Here is a 24,845-nt window from a genome sequence, read left to right on the forward strand (position 1 = left end):
CCATAGTTGATATGGGAGCCTATACCACAATGCCCCTTTGCAACAACAGGCCCATGGAAGTCACATCATATGGGGCACGCACACTCTAGAGAGCTAGATGCCCTCGTCCCCCCCCCCCGACCACCTCTAGCTCATCATCCCCTAATTAAGGAGATCGTGGCTCGCCATCAAGCATCCTCATCCTCACAACAGACTATTGATATCGCTAGCCTTCTTGTATCACCCATGATGGTGGGCATCATAGATAGGCCCTTGGCTGACATGCATGGTTGATTGACTGCTTTTTATTCAACTCTCCATATCCCATCACTTATTGTACCCTATACCTAGCTCTTAACTTTCAGTTTTCAGTTTTAGTTTACTATTGCTTTATCTTATTTCAGACATAACGAGATTTCATGGACACTATGCACACATCCTTTTGGTCTCATAGACCCTTTGGGTCTTTCAAAGACTTTAATATAACTTTCTTTCTTTATTTCTTTCTCACTCATATTGTGCAAGAAAGTACACCTCGGCAGTTTATTGCAAGCAGGCATTATCTAGTTCATGTTTAATGTGCCTCAGGATGGCTATACACATTCATTTCTTCCTTCATAATGGTGAATGCCTGCTGCAAAGACATCATTCTGTTCATGTGAAATATATTCTTCAGTATGGCTATACCACTTTTGTCAAACTATAAACTGACTAGCCATGAAGAACAATGGAACATATAATAAGACTAGCCACAAGAGAACCAATTGGAGAAAAAAGAAAAAGAAAAAGAAAAAGAAAACAAGGAATATTCTGGAAATCAAGATGAGGTGGCAACCACATAGAAAACCCACTTGACAAATGCCAAACCGAAAAAATAAAAAATAAATTTTAAAAACCCTTACCGTTTATTGTGAAATTGTGCAAGCGATCAAAACACACTTTTAAAAACTCCAAAAGTAGTTATTGCTATGGCGTCCTTATTTGCGTCCCCTTACTCTTATGTATCAGGTAGCCAAGGATAGGATTATGATGAAAAAGGCACATACATGATAATGCCTCCCTCCTGCCTCCTGGTGCATTATGAGTCTAGAAAGCAAGCCTTGCATACTTGTGTGCAAGGCCAACGCAGCAATGCACATTCAAGCACACAATCAGGCACGCATGGAGGGATTAGACTCCCGCATGGGAGAGCTAAGCATTACTACTATGCCACCGGAAAGGTCTTCAGCTAAGTGCTCATATTAATCATATTAATCCAAAGCCAAACACAACTACATCTTGACTAAGGACGACTAAGACACATCGAATTTTGATGCAGGAGTTGCATAGAGCCCAAAGAGAAAAAGCAGCCTCTCCTAATCTATCCAACCCCAAACAGGAGAAATTAAGGGAAAAAGAGACCTGCATGTACAATCCACGAGGAAATATTGGTAGCTTTGAATTTAAGCAATGTGATAACTGACCCAAGTCCAGTCATTTCTATCACCCTTTTATACCCAAGAGCTGGTATGATTCAGCAAACTATGTGACTCCTCTTTTTAAGATCTTAATAAGCACACAGAACGTTATACAATAATGACTGCCTTAATTACAGTTGAGATGACTAGGAGCCCGATCGAACATCACACGCCACATGAAGGCACGAGAGAGAACCATCTCCAGTTCCTGATGTGTCCACCTTCGAGTTGGAAGGTGCTGCAGAAAGAGTACCATCTCTTGGAAATCAAGCCTTTGCAGCTGTTCAGTCCACTGAAAGACATGACAAAAAACACATGAGAACCAATATCTGATTAAAGTAGCCCCCCCACTTGACCACCCAAATCAAAAGAAGGAAAGACAAGAAAAGGTTTAGCACTCGAGGCAACCAATTAAAAAGGCCTAATAGCACATTATTCTCTGGTTGCTGTAACCAAATATAGAACACACTAGCCTTTTGATGACAAATGAAAACGACCACCCCAGCCTACATATAGATCATATAATGTAGACTTACTGTCAACAAAAAGCTGGCACATGCATATACAAGAAAGTCGGGAAATTTGTCTCCTTCTGCCAGATAAGTGTCCCACAACCGAGTCACAAGAAGAAACGGAATCTGAAAAACAAAATTCAGTAAAATATACTGTCATCAAAACATAAAAAACCACTGCCCACAACACTAGAAAAGCAGTACATCCATCAGCTGTGGATCTCAAAGTCAATGGCTGCAGACTGAGTGAAGTCCCTTAAGGGCGGACACACCTTTGCATGTCCCCTGGCCATGATGTGTGTGAAGCCACCCAAGGATAATTATAAACATTTTAAGCAGGAACATGTGTTTCCAATCTCGTACCTCACGAATCAAAAGACAGTTGACCCATCGGAATGCAAACTGCAAAAACTCGAGCCCCTGCCTTTCCATGTGTTTGGACACCGGCTCTACACCAACAACTCACCTCAGACCAAAAAACATACTAATTTTAATGAAGTTCAATAACATTGTCAGATAATATCACATAATCATACCACTTTTTGTAATGTGACCCAACTTCAAAAACTGTAAATGCTTCAAATGGACTTGCTGCACATGCATTCATCAACCCACATGCATACTCCTTTGTCTCCTATTCCACCACATATACCACATGCATGTATACCTATCACCTAAAGTATAGATGCACAAATATGAAAGGAAGAAAAGGTAGACATGCATTCATGTGTGGACACCTGTCAGAATCAATATACGTATTGGAATAAAACCATGTGTGTGTATGCAAACTTTCATGTAAGCATCACAACGAACCATTCATGCATACAACCATGGTTAGTTAGTACGAAAGGTACGGTACGGTACGGTACGATAAAATACGGTACTAATTGGTACCTTAAAATTTTTTGAGATACGGTATGATATTAGTACGTTTTTTTTTAAAAAAATACTTCCTAAACTTAAAAATTGTAGACAAGAAGTTACAAAATAGTAGAACCATGAACATAATGTCATCATGCCATTAGAGTACAAAATTGCTACAAAAGGATAGGCCAAAAACTCATGGCATGGGCGACCGCCAACATGCGTACATACATGATACAGTATACTACATACTACAATACATCATCGATGGGCTAGAAGGAGATAGATGCCCAATGCCTAGAGAGCTATAACATATCAAAAGTCTACATCATCACCAACATCTGCATGATCATCAACATGATCACTACTAGAGTGTCCATCAAGAGAGTTCTCTGAAGAGGACTCTTCGAAGGTGGACGAGACACTCTGGGGATCATTCTCGCTAAGTAGGTTGCCATCATCATCAAACAAGGGCTCTCTAGGCGTGGGGTATCATCATGAGGGGGCAATGGAAGCTCACTATAGAGCTCCATGAAGATTGCCTCCTCCTCCTCATCAGGCAATATGATCGCTTGCCTAATATGGCAATGGCAAGTGCACACGCTCCTGACAAACAGCTTCCTATAGGCTGCAAAGGGCGATGAATGGCTCTCTAGAAGACTGAAATTGCTCCACGCAACAACAACAACACCACCACCACCACCACCACCACCACACCCCCAAAAAAAAACGTACGGTATCGTACGAATCCGTACGGTGCCGTACCATACAGCAGGTACGTACGATTTCAGTCGTACGACGTACGGAACTAACCCTGCATACAACACAACTCCTGTGGTCGTAGTACACTTGTATAATCCTCTGTATATGGCACGATAATAACAACTAACTCTTGCCATGTAAAGTTTCCTGTACACCAGAATACAGCACAGCAAATCGTGTTTCAACATGAGTGCAGGTACAGCACAGTCAATCACTTTTTGCTACGTAGCATTCCTTCAGTGCACAAGAACCCAACAAAACAAATGGTGTTCCGCTAAACACACCTCTTCAAAGAGGCATGACTCCTCAATTTGTAACTTTTCACCAACACTGCTTTCCACTCAATATTTGTTCATATTCAATATTTAAGTCTTAGTCCCATCTTAATCATGTCTAACTTAGCTAATTAAAAGCCTAAAAGCCTACAACGAACTAATTTCCCCCTATGAGATGCCCATAGCCTCAGTAACCGCCATAGAAAGAAGGAGAGAGCCAAATCAGCCTTAGCTTGGGTAGTATGGCAGAGAAAGAGAGAATCGAAAACCTAAATTTTTCCCCTTTGCCCTCTATGCCCTATTTCTGCTGCTCAACTAAAACAGAACAAAAAAATCAATGATGGACAGCACAATTCATACCCTATTCCACAGGAAGATTCAAGACAGATAGGATCGCATGTGTAGACAGCGTGAGGCCTTCTTGTGCACATGGTGCCCTGACCCCCCCCATCTCTGTTATTGGACCAGTGAGATCACTAGCACTACTGGACTGCCGGTGTGCCCCCCACCCCCCACGCAGCTGTAAGGGGAGACATCTGATGAGCATGTCTCGCCGCCTCCTAATGCAGCCTCTAGACCTGGGAATAGCAAGATGATCATGTTGGCGGCTAATACGACACTGATCTGCTCTACGAGCAACCTCCATCCTCTCTCCAAAATGTGAGCCATCTGGTCTCAGTAACAAGATATAACCATCAGTGATGGAAGGGTCAGGAACAAGAGCAAAAACTCGGGGTACTCCATCAGATGTGGCAGTAGCCACATTGCGGAAGCAGACGAAGGTAGCCATAGAAGGACAGGTACTTCCAAGACCTAACCAAATGCAGCTCCTATGGAAGCCAATAGCTTCCAAAAAACCCGTGGAAGAGCGGCAAATCTGAAAGAAATCGGAGTTGAGGCATCGATCCTCTGCTACACGATCAAAGTCCAACAGGTGTTGCCCCTCTTTGGGTTTGTGACATGTGTGGTCGTGCATCACTCATGCTGTTACAGGACTACCTCTTTTCCTAAGCATTGTGATTAGGTTTTAAGCATGTTCAACATTCTTCACTGATCATGTTTTACTCTGTATGTGCATGTGTAAGTTTGTACACGTGTGTGGGTGCAGATACATGCTTGGTGTGTGTGTGTGTGTACATGTGTGTGCATGCTCATATGTAAATACATGTACATGTGTGTGTATGTGTATGTATGTATTTTTGGTATGTTTTTCTTAATGTTTTGCAGGTGCAACTGTTGGGAAGTCAAGGGCAGCCCAAGGGGCTATCCTAGGGCCACCCAAAAGGCAGCCCAAGGGCAACCCAAAGGACTGCATCAGTTAAGGGGCAGCCTGGCGGGGCAGTATTGGGGTGGCCAAGGGCAGCGGTTAGAGAGCAGCTTGATGATGCAACAGAAAGGGCAGCCCTGCAGCGCAGCCCAACAGGCCAGGCAGCCTGTCCGGATGACGTGGCACTGCCACGTGGCAGGGGCGCCAGGCTACAGCAGAAAAGGAGAGAGAGAGAGAGAGAGAGCAGCACTGAAACCTAAAACGCAGAGGGAGAGCAGCGCCCAAAACGCAGAAAGAGAAAAAGCAGCGTGAAAAATCTCCCGAGTGTGTGCTTTTCAATAAAATAAAAGCATCCAATGAGATTTCATAATAAAAAAACTGGGCTTTTTAGCCAGAATTTGTATAAAAAGGGGGCCAAGGCCCATTGTAACCCACGTGAAAAATTGGGTGAAAGCTTCGAAGAGACTCCCTCTACGTTAAACAAGGAGTCCTCTTCCCAGAAGTTGTACAAAGGCTACGCCAACTTCAAGAGATAAATAAATACCTGCGGGGGCGCCACGCTTTGGGGCCTATTGGACTCTTGTGCAGGAGCGCTCTAGCTCCATCTCTTTTCCTTTTCCTCTTGCAAAGTTTATTATTCCAGTTCATTAAGAGTTTTAAGTGTGATTAAGTAGTGCTCACCGCCCGTCAAGTCTGTGAAGGCCGGTTTCACATGCCCTGCCGAGCACGATGTTGGGGTCATTTTCTTCTCCTTCCCTTTGAGTGTGGCCCCCTACAGGGCGTGGGACAGTGTTAGTGGCTACCACAATCTCTTTTTGTAGTCTGAACCATGAACTCCAAAATTTCCAGGAAAGCCTCCGTACAAAATCCATGTCTTCAATTGTCATGTTTGAGGTTGACTGGCAATCTAAATCTTCACCAATATAGGAGCAAATAAAATTTGTGGTTGAGACTTGACTAAACTTCTGCTGGTACTAATTACAGATGAAAAGAGATCCTAGGCTCTGGCATCTAGCATAAATTGCCATACTCTAATACCCGTGCTGTTTTAAACTAGAATTATACATACAACTAGATATATACAGAGAATAGGAAAAGGAGAAGAGAGATGACAGCAGAAGACTTGCTTTCTCAACCTAATCTATTGTATACGCAAAAGATGATTATGTACAGTAAATCTGCTGAAAATAAAGCCCTCTCTCCAAATAGAGCAAAAAGCCAATCCTCCACAGATTTGCATTAATGCTGCTGTTTATGCTTAATCTGCAATTGATCGACTTGAGCTTCTGCAAAAGATTGCAAAGATATTGCAGAATGGGGATTTAGGGTTCCTTCTGTCCAACTATTCAACCGGCCAGCCTTTAAAGGGTTCCAGAATGGGGATTTATGGTTCTACACATGCTTAGGTGGCTAAAAACTAGTCCAAAACTGCCCCAAACCTACACATTTATACTCCAAGCTGATTTATTACCGATTCTACCTGACACTAACCCTAACTACCCTGTACAAGTCTCAACTGTCATGGCACATGCATCTGAGGAGGGATGCATGCGACACCCTTGGAGCAACATTCAGGTGATTCCCATATGGTGGCATGGGAGTGAATAACATCTTAAAGGTCTTTATAACCGAAACAATCCACGATGCCACCAGCAACCACCTCCATGCCTGTACACAGTGCACACCCCCCCTTTTGATGAAAGAGGATCCCCCTCCTGTTCTATCCCGAGTTGATGTTGTGATGTTTTGCTACCCTAGAGAATGAGGTCTAGCCACTTCTCATATCATTTAAGCTTTATACTCTATTCAACCTTCCAGCAAGATAAACCATAGAAAAGTGTTAAAAAAATAGAACTGGACATTTTCGCTTATGAGTGTTTCCAGAGCTAAGGGTGAATATAAAAGTGAAACAAAAGATATATTTTTACAAACAATGGAGGCCTATAATATGTTAGAAACGGACCATCGATGCGCCGCACCAGCTCCTTGAGTTTGAAAACAAGGCGTTGGATGCCTGGCTGTGCAAACGTGTAATGATCTTGAATGTTGTCTAAGAGCTTAGAGAGACACCAGTAGCAATCTGCCTCTACGTTGGACAATTTCGCTGGCGTCAGTTTTGAAACAACCCAATCTTCCATTTCCCCTTCCATGTACTCTGACAAAAACACCACCAAGAAAGGCGTAGCCAGATCATTGACACCCTGAACATATCCACTTGCTGGATGACGAATGGCCCTAGATTCATAAAACCGCCAGGTGTCAACCTCTGCAATACTAGGGTCAGTTATCTGATAGACTCCACAAATCCCATTGTACATGATAAATTACATAAAATTAAAGCAGTTATCATGTTTGAAGATCACAGTAAACAGACCTTGGTATCTGTCTACAGAAGAATTTTGAACTTTTAACCTTCAAAAGCAACTAAAAGAATAAGTTTAAGAAACGCTAGAGGCCTGCCCTTTCTTTATCTGGTGTCATTCCAAATATGGTGGTATAGAAGCTGTTGCATGTCATGGTAACTAATGGTGTTCACTATTTTGTGTGTGTTGTTGACAGTACAAGTGCTTCAGGGTGAATGCTTGGATGGGTTTGCTTATTTGGGTAGACCAGTTTGTACAATGGGTAGGTGGTTGCATGAGCACATGCACCTGTGCTTGCATGTTTAAAAGTTTGAAGCAAGCATCCAAGCATAATCGCACAGGCAGGCAGGCGCACATTTACACACCCTTCCATGCATGCATCAAAATGTAACAAAAAATGCAGCTATTCAACAGACACCCAAAAACCACTTCTCGAACATGCCTCTGAATCATTCGCAGTGCTCTGTCAAGTTAAGCTTTCTTTTAAGGCAAATCACCAAGCTTGCAAGGAAAAAAATGAAGCAGAAAGGAAGCAGTCTCATAAGGTGGCCAACCAGATATATAGGATGCGTTCTAAGCAGGCTTGTATGACAGGTTGGTGAAAGAAGGCCACATCTGGCACCGTTCTTGGACAATCCACAGAAATCTGTCCATACGGATAAACATTCAGCATCAACATTGATTCTCATGTAGACATCAACGATGGTGGAATGATTTCATTAAGAGGAGATAAAGTTTCATTAAGAGGAGATAAAGATTCTATACACAGTACCTGCCGGAGAGTGTGCAATTCATCCTCTGCTCTATCTGCATTAGGAATGTCATAGTACTGTGAAACGCAATCCACATACTCAAGTCGTTTTCTCATAAGGACGATCTCTCTCCTATCTGAATTCGGCGGTGCATAACCCTGTTTACAACATAAATCAGTTAAAGCAGTTAGCTCCATCATTATTAGCATAGCCCATGTGCTATGACATCCCCACTCAAGTCATGAGCACCCAAGAGCAGGTGCAGGTTCATGCATAAAGGTATGTCCACTTTAATGGACAAATTTTTAAGTGGATGAACCACCGTACTGAGTTTCTAGCACTTCTCGAGATGAAGAGCAGACTAGGCCATGATAAAGGCTAGCATCGTAGAGAACACACGTACATGCGCACACAAGCACACATGAGCGTAGCTGGTTGGGCGGTTGAAGCAGTTACTAAACCATGTTTTTCATTATAGGCGGAAACAAGTATATACGGTTGCAATTTTAAGACTTACAAGCAAAAGGCGCCAAACCAATGGTCTCATGTCTGATGGAACACCACTCCATGCAATCTCTCTCAATGAATCTACAAAGACAAGACAAAAGATGATGAAAAACAAAGGTAAAGATAGCTCTTTATCCAAAAAAAAACATATGCCGACATCCCAAAGAATATTAAACAGTAACCTGCCAAAAACCATGGCAAACATCTACTGGCACCATTCCCCCGGCAGGAAATAATCAGTAGCATAGCTATATTGAAGATTTGGCAGGCCCGCTGCTGTGAGTCCGTTGAGGGGGGAGGCTATTACTCCCACAAAGCCAATCCACTCCATCTGGAGTGGCCTCATCCACAACCTCCATGCCCCTTATCCACACCCTCCCCTTCCTCTGGACTGATCTCATCCTGACCCTCCACAGCTCCAGGGCCATGCATGACTGATAGGGCAGTTTTTATATGCACTTGGGGCCCTAGACCTTTCCTATCCAGAGGGAAGGGTGGGATCAACTTGGCATATGTAGCCTCCCTCCCAAAAGCAGCCAGCCATGGAGAGGGAGGAGCCCCACCCTCTTCTTTTCCTAACTTCATTGGACGTTTTCTATCTGTTATTTCAGACGTATATTATACTTTTTACTAATGGAAGGATGACTTTCTAGGGGAGGCCAAGTCTAAGCACTTACCCAGATCAACAACTGGAGAAGCCAGCTCTTTTCTGAATTTTGCAATACATGCCCTATCAGCCATGCATGACTGATAGGGCAGTTTTTCTATGCATTGGGACCCTAGACCTTTCCTATCCAGAGGCAAGGGTGGAATCAATATGGCATATGTAGCCTCCCTCCCAAAAGCAGCCAGCTATGGAGGGAGGAGCCCTACCCTCCTCTTTTCCTTACCTCATTGGATGTTTTTTATCTGTTATTTCAGATGTATATTATACTTTTTACTAATGGAAGGATCACTTTCTAGGGGAGGCCAAGTCTAAGCACTTACCTAGATCAACAACTGGAGCAGACAGCTCTTTTCGGAATTTTGCAATACGTGCACTATCTGTAGCTCTTCCTCCAGATGAAAGCCTTAGCGTTTGACTCGAAGCAGTACCCTTGGTTGCATTCTCAGATACTGAGCTCGCTGAAGACCCTGATCTTTCTAGCGATGACTCAACTACGTCAGGTCCAGGATTCTCTACCTGCATAATATCAGCAAAAATTAGACATTTCTGTAAAATCTTTGCATCCTACAAGGAAGCATGTCATTACAGTATAACACAAAACCACTCACATAACCGAGTATCCCAACAGCAAAGGACTTAACTGTACAGCATATTTCACCAAAGTTTTAAACAAAGTATGACCATGCATGTAACAAGAAGAAACAACCTCCATCTCACTTAGCTTGATATACACAAACTCCATGCCACAAGAAGGGCATGCACCAAGATCCAGTGTGGGCAAAAAAGTCTTTTTTATCAAATCAGTTGTAAGTTTTGGGGTTGTGTAGGAGCAGGTGTGAGGCTTTGCACGGTAGGAAAAGCATGATGCTACCAACTACACATGATATCATGTTAAGCTCAGAGTAAAAAGAAGGTACAGACAGCTGGCTGAGTAGAAAACCATGACAAAAGACAACGTAAGAAAGGCTAGAAGAGGAGAAAAGACAGTAAGAAAGAACGCTTTTATAACTTTTACAAGAGGTCAAAGACAGCCTTTAAGACCAAAATAATAGTGTGTGTAGAAAAAACTGTGATGGGAGATAACTTGAGCACCCCATGAGAGTTAATGTAGCACAGCATAAACAAATTCACCTCAGCAAAAGTCAAAAGTAGTCTGAAGCAATGATAAAAACTCACTCCTCTCAGGAGAGACAAGACTACGAAGGCTTGGAAAACCTCGTCACTCAAAAGTCTGGATAGTAAGCCTTGTCTCTCAATGTTTTTAAGGGTGAGCCCAATCCTTATAAAAATCTGATGGTATCCGGATTTCAGATCCAACTTGCTAAACCACTTTGCCCCTGCGAGCTGATCCAACAAGTCATCAATGTGGGACATTGGGAACTTGTTTTTGACAGTGAGCTTGTTGAGCGCCCGGTAGTCCCCCACATAGGCGCATACTCCCGTCCTTGACCAAGAGGAACGGAGCTCCAAATGGCGAGGAGCTCAAATGGACCAATCCTTTGGCCAACATTTCCTCCAGCAGCAGCTGCTTGAGCTTTGTCATCTCGGGATGACTCATCTGGTGTGGGGCACGAGACGGGAGCTCTACACCAAGAATGAGATCAATGTGGTGGTCCTCGAGTCGTATCGGAGGTAACTCCTGGGAAAATTGGCACTAAACAAGTGTCCATGCTCATCTAAAATGCAATGTCTATAAGCCGCCAAATCCTCCAAGTGGTCTGGCTGAATAGCCCGGACATATATCATACCACCCTTGCGTACCACCCGTTTTGTCTGAAGGGCTGATATAACTGCAACATGGCCTGTGTGAGACGATAAGGACTCCCCAGTCACCTCTAAGGAGCGGCACGAAGTATCCTCAAAAGTCAACCTATGCTCCTTGTGGTAGACCACGCCCGCATGATCATACAACCAAGGGTGGCTACAATAATATCCACCTAATCCAAAGGTGCGACGTTCATAAAACTCCCCAAAAGCCAAAGGGGCCTCCTCCAAGGTCTCCGCAACCCGAAATTGGTTTGATTTCTTTGTCACCAATTGGCCGACCATTTGGTCCATCTCCAGTTTTTGCGTCTCGTTCACTTGAGGCCAGGCCGGTGTCTCATGTGAAGAGGCCAGTATTTTGCTGACATGGACGGGAGCCAGACTGGTGCCACCCGTGTGTTAGCAGGATGGTGTCGTATGGACGGGAGCCAGACCAGTGCCACCCGTGTATGACCTGGACTGTGTTCGATCCATGGGATTGTCACGCCATGGAAGAGCCAGTATTCGTGCCGTGTTTTGCCTATGGGACTGTCACACCATAGGGAGACTCGTGCCTGGAATTGTGTCTTACCTATGGGACTGTCACTCCATAGGAAGACCAGGTTTTTATGTTTGTATGTCGTGCCAGTTTTGTGCCGACAGATATTTTGTACTTGTTCCATGAACGGGAGATATGTCCATGTTATTATTTGCACATGCACACATGATTTGCATGCTTGAAACTGTTTTCGCATGACATGTATTTGTGTGTTTGCCTGCTTGACGTGTTACTTACTGAGCGGGGACGCCTGCCAGTGAGTCGTGAAGTCTGCTCTGTATTCTGACGAGTTTTGGTGCATGTGAACAGGTGGTAAGTATGTCACACTTGTTGTTTTAATGTTTTATATTCTAACCCTTTAATTTATAAGTTAGGTGTTCACATTTATTTAAAAGTGGGCACCCACTTAGGGGCCAAGGTGGGGAGCCCCACTTTAAGTGAGTGTGGGGGTGGGCATGGTCACCTACCCAAACTCCCCACCCACATGCATGCGTGGAAAAACTCTAGTTGTAACTTCACCTTAATTTTTATTAAAAAGCTCCCTTCTTCAAGCGTGAGCATCATCCGCTTCGTGGAAAACCAGCTACCGGCGATCATCTCTCCCTCTGGCGCATGTTTTTCATGAAGGCGAAGTATCCTCTGCTGCTGGCTGCGCCTGCCTCTCTACAGGCGGCTGAATACTGTTGCTGGTGGCTGCGTTGAATCTTGCAGGGGACTGCTTATGCTGCTGCTGCCTGCGCCAGCTCTTCTATAGACGGTTGTAACTCCAACCAGCGCTGATTACAGGTGCCGTCTATACTTCAGCTGCACCTCAGCCTCTCCTGCAGGCGGCTGTCACCTCCACAAGGCTGCACAGCTGCACCTGCTCCCACAGGCGGCTGAATTTCAGCAGGCTGCGCTGCCCTTCTCCGCTGCTTTCAGACGTGGGCCACCTCCACAAGGACTGTTGTGGCTGCTCTCACAGGCGGCTACTGACAGGCTGCCCTTTTCTCTACCCTCAGGCGACTGCATCTCCTTCCTTCTACGCAGACCACCAAAGCAACTGGCTGCGTGTATCCAACACCTGCAGGCTGCGTGTGCATCACCAACCATTGGCATCTTGCTTCCAGGACATTGTCCACCACCAGTAAGTTGTGCTCCTTCTCTCACAGCCGGCGGCTGTGGTCTTTCGTGGTGGTGCTTGTCTTGATAGTTCTTCACGAGGCAACTATTTCTTCAACAAGGGTGGCTTCATATTCTACACAAACACCACAAGTATTGGTTTTCTATCAACCATCTACAAGGAAGTGATTTTCAGATTTGAAGAAGTATTTTATGTTTAAATCTGATAAAGGATTCATCCCGCTCGGCCAACACCCGTTTGGTGCCGGGTTGTCCAAGCTATATTGGCAAACCTCGGTCCAAAGGTGCTGAGATCGGGAGAGCCAGGCGTTAGTACGAGAGCGCCTGTTTGTGCGTGGTCTCGGAACACCAGTGAGGCGCTCTCCGCGGAGTCCAGTGAAAGCACAGGACCGTAGAGATTGGACCACACTAGTGGTCGTTCTGCTTCGAGCTTCTACATCGAAATTCGAGCCTACTTGTTTGGTACTGTTTTCATACGTACATGGACATTATCTGGTTCTTGGAACTCATGGAGCATTGTATTTATTAAATACTCCCAATAAATATATCATATATTGAGGGGGGGGTCGGTCCGTTCCGGCCCCAATGCTGGTGTCCATCTTTCCATTTGATTTCATTTAAATTTCAAGTTGTTTTAAGTTGTCCATTTCATATTTGTGGTTTTAAAGTTGTGCTATTAAGTGTGTGGGTGTCCAACGGAGTCTTTCCCACTTGACGGGATCGGTTTCATTGGTATCAGAGCACGGTTGTTTCCCTCTTCCTAGTGGGGAAACGAACCTGTGTACTGGACATCCCGCTTTTAGCAAACTTAAAACACAATGGACAGCCAAGGCAACCCTTTGGAAGTACCAAATTCGAGGGGTCCATCTAGTGCTTCTCGTGGGTCTGATGCCCTGCGTGGTAGGCACAAGCCCCTTGAAAGGATTATGGATAGTGAATCCAAGGGTCAACTGTCTCCAGGAAAGACAGTTATGCTTGAACAAGAGCCTGATGCTATGAGGGCTGAAATGGAACATATGAGAAAACTTTTGCAGGCTCAAGAGCAAGAGTTAAAGTTTTTGCATGAAGATCCACATCTGCAAAGTGCTATTGAAGCCAGGAAGGCTGATGCTATGGTTGATGTAACTTTTGAATCAATGGCTCGTGAAGTGGGCAAGAAACCAAGGGAGTTGGCACTTGCCTATCTCCTTCGCAAAGGTGATATCAAAGAGGGGGATGACGGAGAGCTGAAATTCAGAAATCCAGCTCGTTTGAAGCATGGAGATCCCGCATCCCAGAGGCTGAAATCTTTTATGCAAAAGAAAGAGGTGACTGTCACCTCTCGACATGCATCTTCTCCCCAAGGCACTAAGCCTGATAGATATATGTATGCCAGTGCTCATGGAGGGCATGAAAGTCACATGCATGCAAGATATGTATCTCATGGTGAAAGGTCTACTTCCAGAAAAATTTTGCCTTCTGAGTTGTCTCATGGAGAGACCATGCCATATGCAGGTAAGTCACATGCATCTGAGTTTCGAGTTCGTGGAGCACATGCCACCGTGCCCCATGAAGCTTCTATGACGGCCCATGGAGCCCATGCAGACAGGGCTACCCCGTTGGATAAGGGGAAAAGAAAAAGAGAAGATCATGAGCCTCATGCCAGGAAGCTCAAGGAGTTCAAAGCAGGTGATAAATCTGTCAAATTTGATATCTTTCATGGTGAACATGATGCTTCTAAGGTGTTAGCGTTTGTGGCACAGTTCGACATTGCTTTTAGCGATGAGGACTTTACAAAAAAGTCAAAGGTGCGCCATGCTAGCATGTTTTTGAAAGGGACTGCTGCCCATTGGTGGATCACTGAAAAGATCACCAAGGATCCCATTTCTACTTGGAAGGAATTCAAAGATAGATTTTATGCTCAGTTCTTGCCACCCAATGTGGAGCAAACTCTCACTCAAAAGTGGGACAGGCTGGAACAAAAAGATAACGAGAGTGTGCAACAGTATGTTAACAAATTTTGGAAAGTGTTGCTGGAAGTGACTCCCTTCATGCAAATCACTGACGATGAAAGAAAGAGGAAGTTTCGTTCTGGATTGCAACCTGCATATAGATCGGGTATTGAATTGCACCCAAAACATACGTTGCAACAACTCACAGCTTCTGCTCTTGCTACGGAGCAATTGGTGCTCAAGATCAAGCAGGATCAAGGAGGTTCCAAGGGGAAGGACAAGGCTGTCCCAAATCAGCAAAAGGGTGGACAGCCACCTAAAAAGAACTTCCGGGAGCCTTACAAGGGTGGTAAAGCTGAAAATAACACATCTAAAGAACAGGGCCCAAGGAAGAACAAATTTGGATTAACCCCGGAGCAAAGAGAGCAATATGCTAAGGATGGAAAATGCTTTTCTTGTGGTAGCAAAGACCACATGTTTCGGCAATGCCCAGATCGCAAATCAAAGCACGAGGATAAGCACACCAAAGCTAATGTACATGCAGTTCCTGATGTGCAAGGTAATACAGGTCATGATGCAAAAGAGCGTATGGTTTGCAAGGCTTGGGGGCAAATCAAGGATCAGCCCGCACTCTTTATGTTTGATGACTGTGCAACTGACAATTTCATCTCTATGCAAATGGCAGCTGCATTGGATATTGAGGTTGAAAACATGGGACCTCAGATTGAAGCCGAAGCTGCATTTATTGGTAAAGAGGTGCAGGTTACCCCTTTGATTGGGAAGTTGCGCATCCATATACAGGGCTATCTTGATAATGAGCATTTCTTAGTTGCTCCACTAAATGGATGTGATGTATTGTTGGGCAAGCCATGGCATCATAGGTGTCACGTGCATCCCGCACTTGGATGCCACGTAGACATTTCTGTACAGAAGGTGCAGGACCTGGGATGGTGAACTGGTCCCATGTGAGCCCAGTCCGGGACGAGTCAGCCAGGGATCCATCTCAGTCGTCCGAGGTCAGGTGTGCATTGTCTTGCACATGAAGCAGTGCCAGTCCGCGCTGTGAGTCTCCCTCTGGAATGATGTCAGATGTGCTGAGTATCTGGTTTGCAACTGGATGCCAGGCCTCTGTAGGCATGTAGGTTGCATGTAGAGATGGGGCCAGCCCATAGGGCTACCCCAGTGTAGGTATTTGCATTTGCACTTGTAGAATGGGCATGGGGGAGGTATAGAACCATCCCCAAGGGGCCAGGAGGGCCCAAGATATTGCCCACCAGCCGAGGCAAGGGCTGGAGGGGCAGTCGGCCAGCTCCAGAGCCTCTGGACAGGCAGCCGACAGAGATTAAAGCCCTAAAACAGCAGGCGGCCAGGTGTGGGGGGCAGTCCCACACCTCTGCGCAGCATGCCCAGCAGCCAGGGGCTGTCCCAGAAGCATGCGCAGGCTGGACAGGGTCTAAACAAGTGTGAAAACACTTTATTAAAGTGTGTGAGTATTTTATTAAAATACTCAGTCGTGGGCTGTCCTGAAGCCAACCGACTGCATGAAGGGAGTAGTATAAATACCCCAGCCCATAATCCCATCATTTATCTCATAATTCACCAAGAGCATCAAGCATTCAAGGGCCAGGACAGCCAAGGGTTTGCTAAAGCTAAGGGGTGAAGGACTGAAGGTCAAGGGCAGGTTTTCCAGCCAAGAAAAGGTCAAGTACTTTGTATTTGTTTCAGATTTACATCATTCTAATAAAGCAAATACACCATCCGTGGTGGGGGCCCTACAGAGGGTAATTGGGACCCAATACTATGTCCTTCTCCATCTTCCCCTTCTCTCTCTATTTTCTGCACATCGTCTTTCAGTTGGTGCGTTAATTCCGTCGCGAAAAGAGTGCTGTTTTTTCTGAGTTTTGAAGTACCGATCCTTCTCCGAAGTTTCCGCATATTACAGTGGTATCAGAGCCTACTTCAAGGACGAAGATTCAGCAAAGAAAACCAGAAAATTTTTTCGCTCGTGTGGTTGGTTTTTAGACGCCGGTGGACTACCCCTTTCGGAGTGACTCCTGTCCCTCGAAGGACGGTTGGTTTTTAGCCTCCGGAAGCCTCCGGAAGTCTCCCACACAGTTAGTGGATGGTCAGATTGCGTTCCGGAAAGGAACTGCATATTCCCGCTATGGCGAGCTTTGGCGACGAGAGAGAACCAGAACCATGGGACCAGAGTGCACCAGGCAGCCCAGCTCGGGCACCCGGCTTGAGTGTACAAGACATGTTCCAGCAGATGATGCGAGCAATCGCAGACCAGACAACCAAGTTGGACGAGCAGAAGGCGCGGATTTTGGCTCTGGAGGAGCGTTCTCGCTCTCCAGCGTCGCGTTTTCCATCTCCTCCTCCCTCTCCTTCCGTACCCCAGATACCAGATCCTCGTCCACAGGGACCCTCTCGAGGGGTCACAGCCGCAGTCAAGCTCCTTGCTTGAGATGCAAATACGGGCATTGGAGATTCGACAACGAGAAGACGAAGCCATGCGACGAGTGGAACACGAGCGTTACCTCCGAGCTTTGGACGCCAGATTGACACCGGCGGCGCCCTCGAATCATTTCCCGAGAAAATGAACTTCAGTAAGTATAATGGTAAACTCGATCCCACTACTCTGTATTCATGGTTACATCAATTTGAAGCTTACTTTGCCGTAGTTAGGAAATCAGATATTGACAAAGTGATCTTAGCCAGTTGGTATTTGGAAGGTGAGGCCATTCCTTGGTGGACTCAGTGGGCTCATGCCCACACCAGATCAGGTATGGCAGCTTATGGGTGGGACGAGTTCGTCCGTGACCTTAAGCAGCGGTTTTTACCGCCCCACTACCTTGAGCGACTCGAAGACGAGTTCAGGGGTGCGCGTCAGAATGCGCAACCAGTCCTTCAGTTTGCCAATAGAATTTCGACCTTGTGTCTACAATTAGGCTTATCTGATGCGGACAAGAAAGGGCAGTTTTTGTATGGCCTGGACACGCACATCCAATGGGAGGTGCGTATGTTTAGACCAGCCACCTTTGAGGACGCACTCTCGCTTGCGCAGAGTGCAGAAATGAAACACAATGGTGGCAAGCCCAAGACTTCCCAGCCGGCTTCTCCCAAGGCTAACGCTTCGGGGGGCAAAAGCCAGAACCAGACGGGGTCTTCCCCAGGACAGAGCCCGGGAGCCTCTGGCTCCAAGAACTCGAACAATGCGTCTAAGCTTACTCCAGACCAAAAAGCGAGGTAGGCAAGACAGGTGGCAAGTTGAGTGCTGAGGAGCTTTCTCAGTACAGGAAGGAGGGTAGATGTTACTTTTGTCACACAAAAGGACATACTTCTCGGGATTGTCCGAAGAAGCCTCCAAAGGCCGCCGCCGCCTCCACAGCTTCCGTGGTGAGCACAGCTCCCCCACAGATCCCAGCGGCTACCCCTACTTCTTCAACCCCCGGTGCTTCAGTTGGAGCAATTATTAGCCGGGAGCTCGAAGATAAGCAGAAGGGCGCCCATGACCAGGAGTATGAGCGCAACGAATTGCTCAAGTCCTTTGGTCAGAGAGTCGTTGTCTTGTTTGACAGCGGCAGTACGGAGGATGTGATCACGGAAGAGACCGCTAGGCGTGCCCGTTTCGAGCTGACTCCGGTGGACAAACAAGTTGAGGGATTTAGCACAGGCATGACAACGAGCGTCAAGTATGAAGCTCTAGGTGCTAAGTTGGTCATTCAGGGCATAGAGTTTGTGCGTGACTTTATGGTTGCCCCTCTTGTAGGAGCAGACATAATTTTGGGTATCCAGTGGTTTCACAAGTTCCTTCCTGATGTCAAGTGGGACAAGCACACGTTCCAGATCGATCGGAATGTGTCAAACACCCCTGTGACCATTAAGTGTGAGCCAGGTATTCCAAACTTTCCGCTCATAAGCCACTTGCAGGCTAAGCGAGCAGTCAGGAAAGGCGCACAGTGTGCGATGATTTACGTCCAGACAGCCCAGACGGTGGCCAGTGCTTCCGAGAAGTACTCGGTTCTCCATGAAAAGTTCCAGAAGATTTTTCTTCGGGACAGTCTCCCTCCCCAGCTTCCCCCGTCCAGACCGGAGGATCACAAGATTGACCTCCTCCCAGGCTCGGAACCCCCGAGCAAGTTTCCGTATCGCCTTTCTAAGGCAATGGAATCGGAGTTGGACCGCCAACTCCAAGAATTGTTGCAAGCTGGCTTCATCCGCCCCAGCGTGTCGCCATTTGCAGCACCGATCTTGTTTGTCAAGAAGAAAGATGGGTCTTCTCGGTTGTGTGTCGATTATCGTGCACTCAACAAGCTGACGATCAAGAGCAGATTCCCGATGCCTCGAATTGACTATATTCTCGAGAGGCTGAATGGAGCTAAGGTGTTCTCTAAATTGGATTTAAAGAGTGGGTACCACCAGGTTCGGATTGTTGAGGGGGACATCCCCAAGACAGCTTTCCGTACAGAACGGGCCCACTATGAATTTGTGGTCATGCCATTTGGTTTGACGAACGCCCCAGCTACATTTAACCGCATGATGATGCGTATTTTCCGGGAGTTGATTGGAGTGTGTGTGTTCATATTTTTGGACGACATACTCATATTTTCAGCTACAGTTGAGCAGCATGACATTGATGTGGAGAAAGTCCTTAGGTTGCTGGAAAGCAACGAGCTCTATGTCAATGAAAAGAAGTCAGAATTTTATCTGTTCCAGGTGCATTACTTGGGATATATAATCAGTGCCGAAGGCATTCGACTTGATCCGGCTAAAGTGGCCGAGATTGTTAACTGGGAAGTACCTCAGACTGCTTATGACATTAGATCATTTGTGGGTATATGCCAGGCATATTCCACCCACATTGACAAGTTTTCTGATCTCTCGGCAGACCTCACCGATCTGCTAAAGGGAGTGAAAACAAGGAGGCAAAAGATTCAAATGACTCCACGAGCGTTGGAGGCATTCCAGAACCTCAAGGTGGCTTTGTCAGAAGCGCCTTGTCTAGCCCTTGCCTCGTGGGACGAACCATTTCAGGTGATCACCGATGCGAGTAACATCGCAATTGGAGGTGTATTGCAACAGAATGGTCATCCAGTAGCTTACATGTCTCGTAAGTTACTGCCCGCCGCAAAGAACTACTCAGTCTATGATCGTGAACTCCTAGCAGTTATACAGGCCTTGAAACATTGGAAACATTTCCTGTATGGCCGTGACTTCGAGGTCCGCACTGACCATCAGGCATTGCGCTGGATTCAGACGATGCCAAGTGCACAGTGGAGTGATCGACAGCACCGCTGGAGTCAGATATTCCAGCAGTTTGGTGGCATGATTGAGTACCTTCCAGGAAAGGCCAATCCAGTGGCCGATGCTTTGAGCAGGAAGGGACAAGTATCTGCGATTCAGACCACTAGACTTGACCTTGTTGGTACAAGACTAGAAGACATGAAGCACACGTACGCGGATTCCGAGGAATTCGGTACACAGTGGGAACAGGCATTGGATGCCACAGGACCATGCCATTTTCTGATACGCGATGGTTGGCTTTACTACAAAGGCCGACTGTGTGTCATGAAATCATTCCGGGCAGCTCTTCTCCATGATGCCCATGACGCCATTACAGGTGGTCATAGGGGCATGAATTCGACTCTGGAGAAATTAGAACGGCAATACTATTGGCCAAAGATGAGGCGTGATGTGTTTACATATGTACAACGCTGTGACATTTGTCAAAAGGTGAAAGCTCCTCGTGGAAAGAAGATAGGGTTGTTACAGCCTTTGCCAATTCCTGAGGGTCCTTTCCAAGACATTTCAATGGACTTTGTCACAAATCTGCCTCCCAGTCCGAGTAAGCGTAATACACAGTGTTTGACTATTGTTGACAAGTTCAGCAAATTTGTGATGCTTATTCCTTGCAGGGCCAATGTGACCGCCGAGGATGTTGCCCAGCTATTCATTCGGCATTGGTACCCGATTGGTGGGATTCCTAGGACCATAGTGTCAGACCGAGATGCCAAGTTTACCAGTCATTTTTGGAGGGCATTGTTTGATAATTTTGGTACTAAGTTGAATTTTTCCAGTGCATTCCACCCACAGACAGATGGCCAGACAGAGATATACAACCAGTTGGCCTTTGATGTGCTGAAGTGTTATGTCCACGATCAGCAAGGTAAGTGGGAATCGTTTCTGCCTTTAGTTCAAGCTGTTTTGAATGACTCTTTTTCTTCAGCTATTGGCAGGACTCCATATGAGGCAGCGTTTGGAAGGCCTTTCCAATCGTTGTTAACCAAGACGTCGTCTTCAGTACCGGAGGCGAACAGAGTGACGGAGTCTTACCAGGAGATCCTAGAGTCCATTAAAGACAGATTGGCTAAAGCGCAAGAGGCCTACACTCGACAGGCCAATAAAGACCGAAGGGACATGAAGTTTTCGGAAGGAGATTGGGTATATCTTCGGATTATGAAGCAAAGATTAAAGCAGGTGGGCAAGCGATGCCCAAAGTTGTCTTTCAGGAGCTTCGGACCATTCCCCATCCGGAAAAAGATTAATGAGGTGTCTATGCAGTTAAAGCTACCTCCGAGTTGGACTATGCACGATGTATTTCATGTCAGTTGGTTAAAGCCATATGCAGGTCCACCCCCTTCAAGAGGTCAAAGACGAAGCGGAACCAGACATCATTGATGAAGCAGAAGTAATGGTTCCAGAACAGATCCTTCTGCACCGTTTCAAGCATGGCTCAGGCCGAAGACTACGACAGTTTCTCACGAAGTTTCAGGACCGAGGAACTCATGAAGCGGTATGGCTCGACAAGGAATTTTTCGAAGACTATCCGGCTTTATTGACGGATTATTTGGAGGCTATGTAGCTTCCGTCAAGTTAAGCAGAAGGGGATGTCACGTGCATCCCGCACTTGGATGCCACGTAGACATTTCTCTACAGAAGGTGCAGGACCTGGGATGGTGAACTGGTCCCATGTGAGCCCAGTTCGGGACGAGTCAGCCAGGGATCCACCTCAGTCGTCCGAGGTCAGGTGTGCATTGTCCTGCACATGAAGCAGTGCCAGTCCGCACTGTGAGTCTCCCTCTGGAATGATGTCAGATGTGCTGAGTATCTGGTTTGCAACTGGATGCCAGGCCTCTGTAGGCATGTAGGTTGCATGTAGAGATGGGGCCAGCCCATAGGGCTACCCCAGTGTAGGTATTTGCATTTGCACTTGTAGAATGGGCATGGGGGAGGTATAGAACCATCCCCAAGGGGCCAGGAGGGCCCAAGATATTGCCCACCAGCCGAGGCAAGGGCTGGAGGGGCAGTCGGCCAGCTCCAGAGCCTCTGGACAGGCAGCCGACAGAGATTAAAGCCCTAAAACAGCAGGCGGCCAGGTGTGGGGGGCAGTCCCACACCTCTGCGCAGCATGCCCAGCAGCCAGGGGCTGTCCCAGAAGCATGCGCAGGCTGGACAGGGTCTAAACAAGTGTGAAAACACTTTATTAAAGTGTGTGAGTATTTTATTAAAATACTCAGTCGTGGGCTGTCCTGAAGCCAACCGACTGCATGAAGGGAGTAGTATAAATACCCCAGCCCATAATCCCATCATTTATCTCATAATTCACCAAGAGCATCAAGCATTCAAGGGCCAGGACAGCCAAGGGTTTGCTAAAGCTAAGGGGTGAAGGACTGAAGGTCAAGGGCAGGTTTTCCAGCCAAGAAAAGGTCAAGTACTTTGTATTTGTTTCAGATTTACATCATTCTAATAAAGCAAATACACCATCCGTGGTGGGGGCCCTACAGAGGGTAATTGGGACCCAATACTGTGTCCTTCTCCATCTTCCCCTTCTCTCTCTATTTTCTGCACATCGTCTTTCAGTTGGTGCGTTAATTCCGTCGCGAAAAGAGTGCTGTTTTTTCTGAGTTTTGAAGTACCGATCCTTCTCCGAAGTTTCCGCATATTACAATAGGCTTGAGCCCCGCAAAGACTACAAGTCTAATATGATTTCTTTCATGCATAAAGGCCGCATGCATTTTATTGATGCTGGCAAAGAAGGGGATTCTATCCCAGTTGTATCACACATCCAAATTAATAAAGCAATGAAAAAGAGTCTTTCAGCGTACTTGGTTTTTGTGCGTGATAGTCTTGTGCCAAATCATCAAAATGGGGATGCTATGTCTAATGATAGGCTGAATTTTCTTAATGCATTCAACGATTGTTTTGCTGACTCGTTGCCAGGTGAATTACCTCCCCAAAGGCCCGAAGATCATCGCATAGATCTTGTGCCAGGTAGTTCTCCACCTAACAAACCCGCATACCGAGTGACTGCTGCACAACAAGAAGAAGTCATGAAGCAGGTAAACGAGCTTTTAGAGAAAGGTTTGGTTCAGCCCAGTTCCTCACCTTACTGCTCTCCTGTGCTTCTTGTTCAAAAGAAGGACGGATCATTCCGTATGTGTGTGGACTATAGAGCTTTGAACAAGCTTACCATCAAGAACAGATTCCCAATTCCACGTATTGATGATATCTTGGATAAGCTTGATGGTTCAGCTTGCTTTAGCAGACTTGATTTGAAGAGTGGTTATCACCAGATACGCGTGGTGCCACAAGATGTCCATAAGACTGCATTCAGGACAGCCTTCGGATTATATGAATTCTTGGTAATGCCTTTTGGTCTCACCAATGCTCCTGCTACTTTTAATCGTATGATGGATAGGATATTCCGACCCCATCGCAAGTTTACAGGAGTCTTCTTTGATGATATCTTGGTTTTCTCCAAGAATGAGCAGGAACACAGAACTCATTTGGTCACAGTGTTCGAAGAGTTGCGGAAGCATAAACTTTTCGTCAATACCAAGAAAAGTGAGTTTTTCCTTTCAACGATTCATTATCTGGGACATATTGTATCCAAGGATGGAGTTACAATGGATCCTGCAAAGATAGAGACTATTCGGAATTGGCCCGAATTGCAAAACGTACATCAAGTACGTAGTTTTCTGGGATTATGTTCATATTACAGGCGTTTCATAAGGCATTTGCTATGATTGCCACTCCTCTACATGATCTCACGAAGAAGAAAACTGCTTTCAAATGGACTTCAAAGGAACAGGATGCTTTCTTGCAGCTCAAGCATGCGATCATATGTGGTCCAGTATTGATTGTTCCTGACTTGCACAAGTCATTCGTGGTTGAATGTGATGCTTGTGGTGATTGCATAGGAGCTGTCCTAAATCAAGAAGGGCATGCAGTTGCATACGAGAGCCGTCGTTTGCATGATGCTGAGCTTCATATGGATATCTATGAGAAAGAGCTCTTGGCTGTAATTCACGCCTTAAAGATTTGGAAACATTACCTTCTTGGGGCTGAATTTGTAGTCAAGACAGATCATCAAAGCTTGAGATATTTTCTATCTCAAACCAAGCTTTCAGAGAAGCAGATGAGAATGGCAAATTTTCTTTCCATGTTTCATTTTCAGATTGTGCATACCCCAGGAAAGAAAAATGTGGTGGCCGATGCACTATCTAGAAGGCCTTATATTGCTGCAGTCTCAGTGGCCTCTCATGGAGATCTATCTGCTATGAGAGATTTGTATCATCTGGATGCTGATTTTTGCCATATATGGACTGATTTGATGGCTGGTCATTCACATGCCTCTTATGTTATCAACGAGGGTTATCTCATGAAGGATAATTGCCTATGTGTGGTGAAGGATTTGCGTCCAAAGGTTATGGACGAATGTCACGCTCCACCTTATGCTGGTCATAGAGGTATTATGCCTACTCCAGAGATATTTCTTTTTGGCCAAGCATGCGTAAAGACATTGAGGCTTATGTGCGTGCATGTATTACTTGCCAAAAGGTGAAATTTGACAGGCAAAAACCTCCAGGTTTGCTTCAGCCATTGCCTATTCCCTCGCAACCTTGGGAAAGTATCACGATGGATTTTATTATGGATTTGCCTAGATCCCAGCATGGGAATGATGCTATTTGGACTATTGTGGACAGGTTTAGCAAGCAAGCTCATTTCTTGCCCGTCAAGAAAACCATTAAAGCTGATCATATGGTAAAGCTTTTTCTTGCTAATATTTTCAAGCATCATGG

The 24,845-nt window shown here is 45.9% G+C and overlaps 1 protein-coding gene across 1 annotated transcript in view; it reads right to left on the reverse strand.

Moving 5' to 3' along the window:
• Positions 1–1,202: 1,202 nt before the first annotated feature.
• The window catches only part of LOC147623111 (uncharacterized), a 42,109-nt gene continuing 18,466 nt past the window's right edge, over positions 1,203–24,845 (reverse strand). Inside the window, exons 4-11 of the mRNA XM_086821173.1 lie at positions 9,726–9,921; positions 8,749–8,819; positions 8,252–8,389; positions 8,034–8,125; positions 7,080–7,351; positions 2,312–2,397; positions 1,973–2,074; positions 1,203–1,728 (exon numbers count right to left, since the gene is read on the reverse strand). Of these exons, the coding sequence (XP_086677299.1) occupies positions 1,564–1,728; positions 1,973–2,074; positions 2,312–2,397; positions 7,080–7,351; positions 8,034–8,125; positions 8,252–8,389; positions 8,749–8,819; positions 9,726–9,921 (1,122 nt within the window). The 3' untranslated portion in view covers positions 1,203–1,563. The remainder of the gene's footprint in view (positions 1,729–1,972; positions 2,075–2,311; positions 2,398–7,079; positions 7,352–8,033; positions 8,126–8,251; positions 8,390–8,748; positions 8,820–9,725; positions 9,922–24,845) is intronic.

The sequence above is a fragment of the Cibotium barometz genome, chromosome 27 (assembly GCF_041138505.1).
Source record: "Cibotium barometz isolate CiBa-2024 chromosome 27, ASM4113850v1, whole genome shotgun sequence".
In the NCBI taxonomy this organism is placed as follows: domain Eukaryota; kingdom Viridiplantae; phylum Streptophyta; class Polypodiopsida; order Cyatheales; family Cibotiaceae; genus Cibotium; species Cibotium barometz.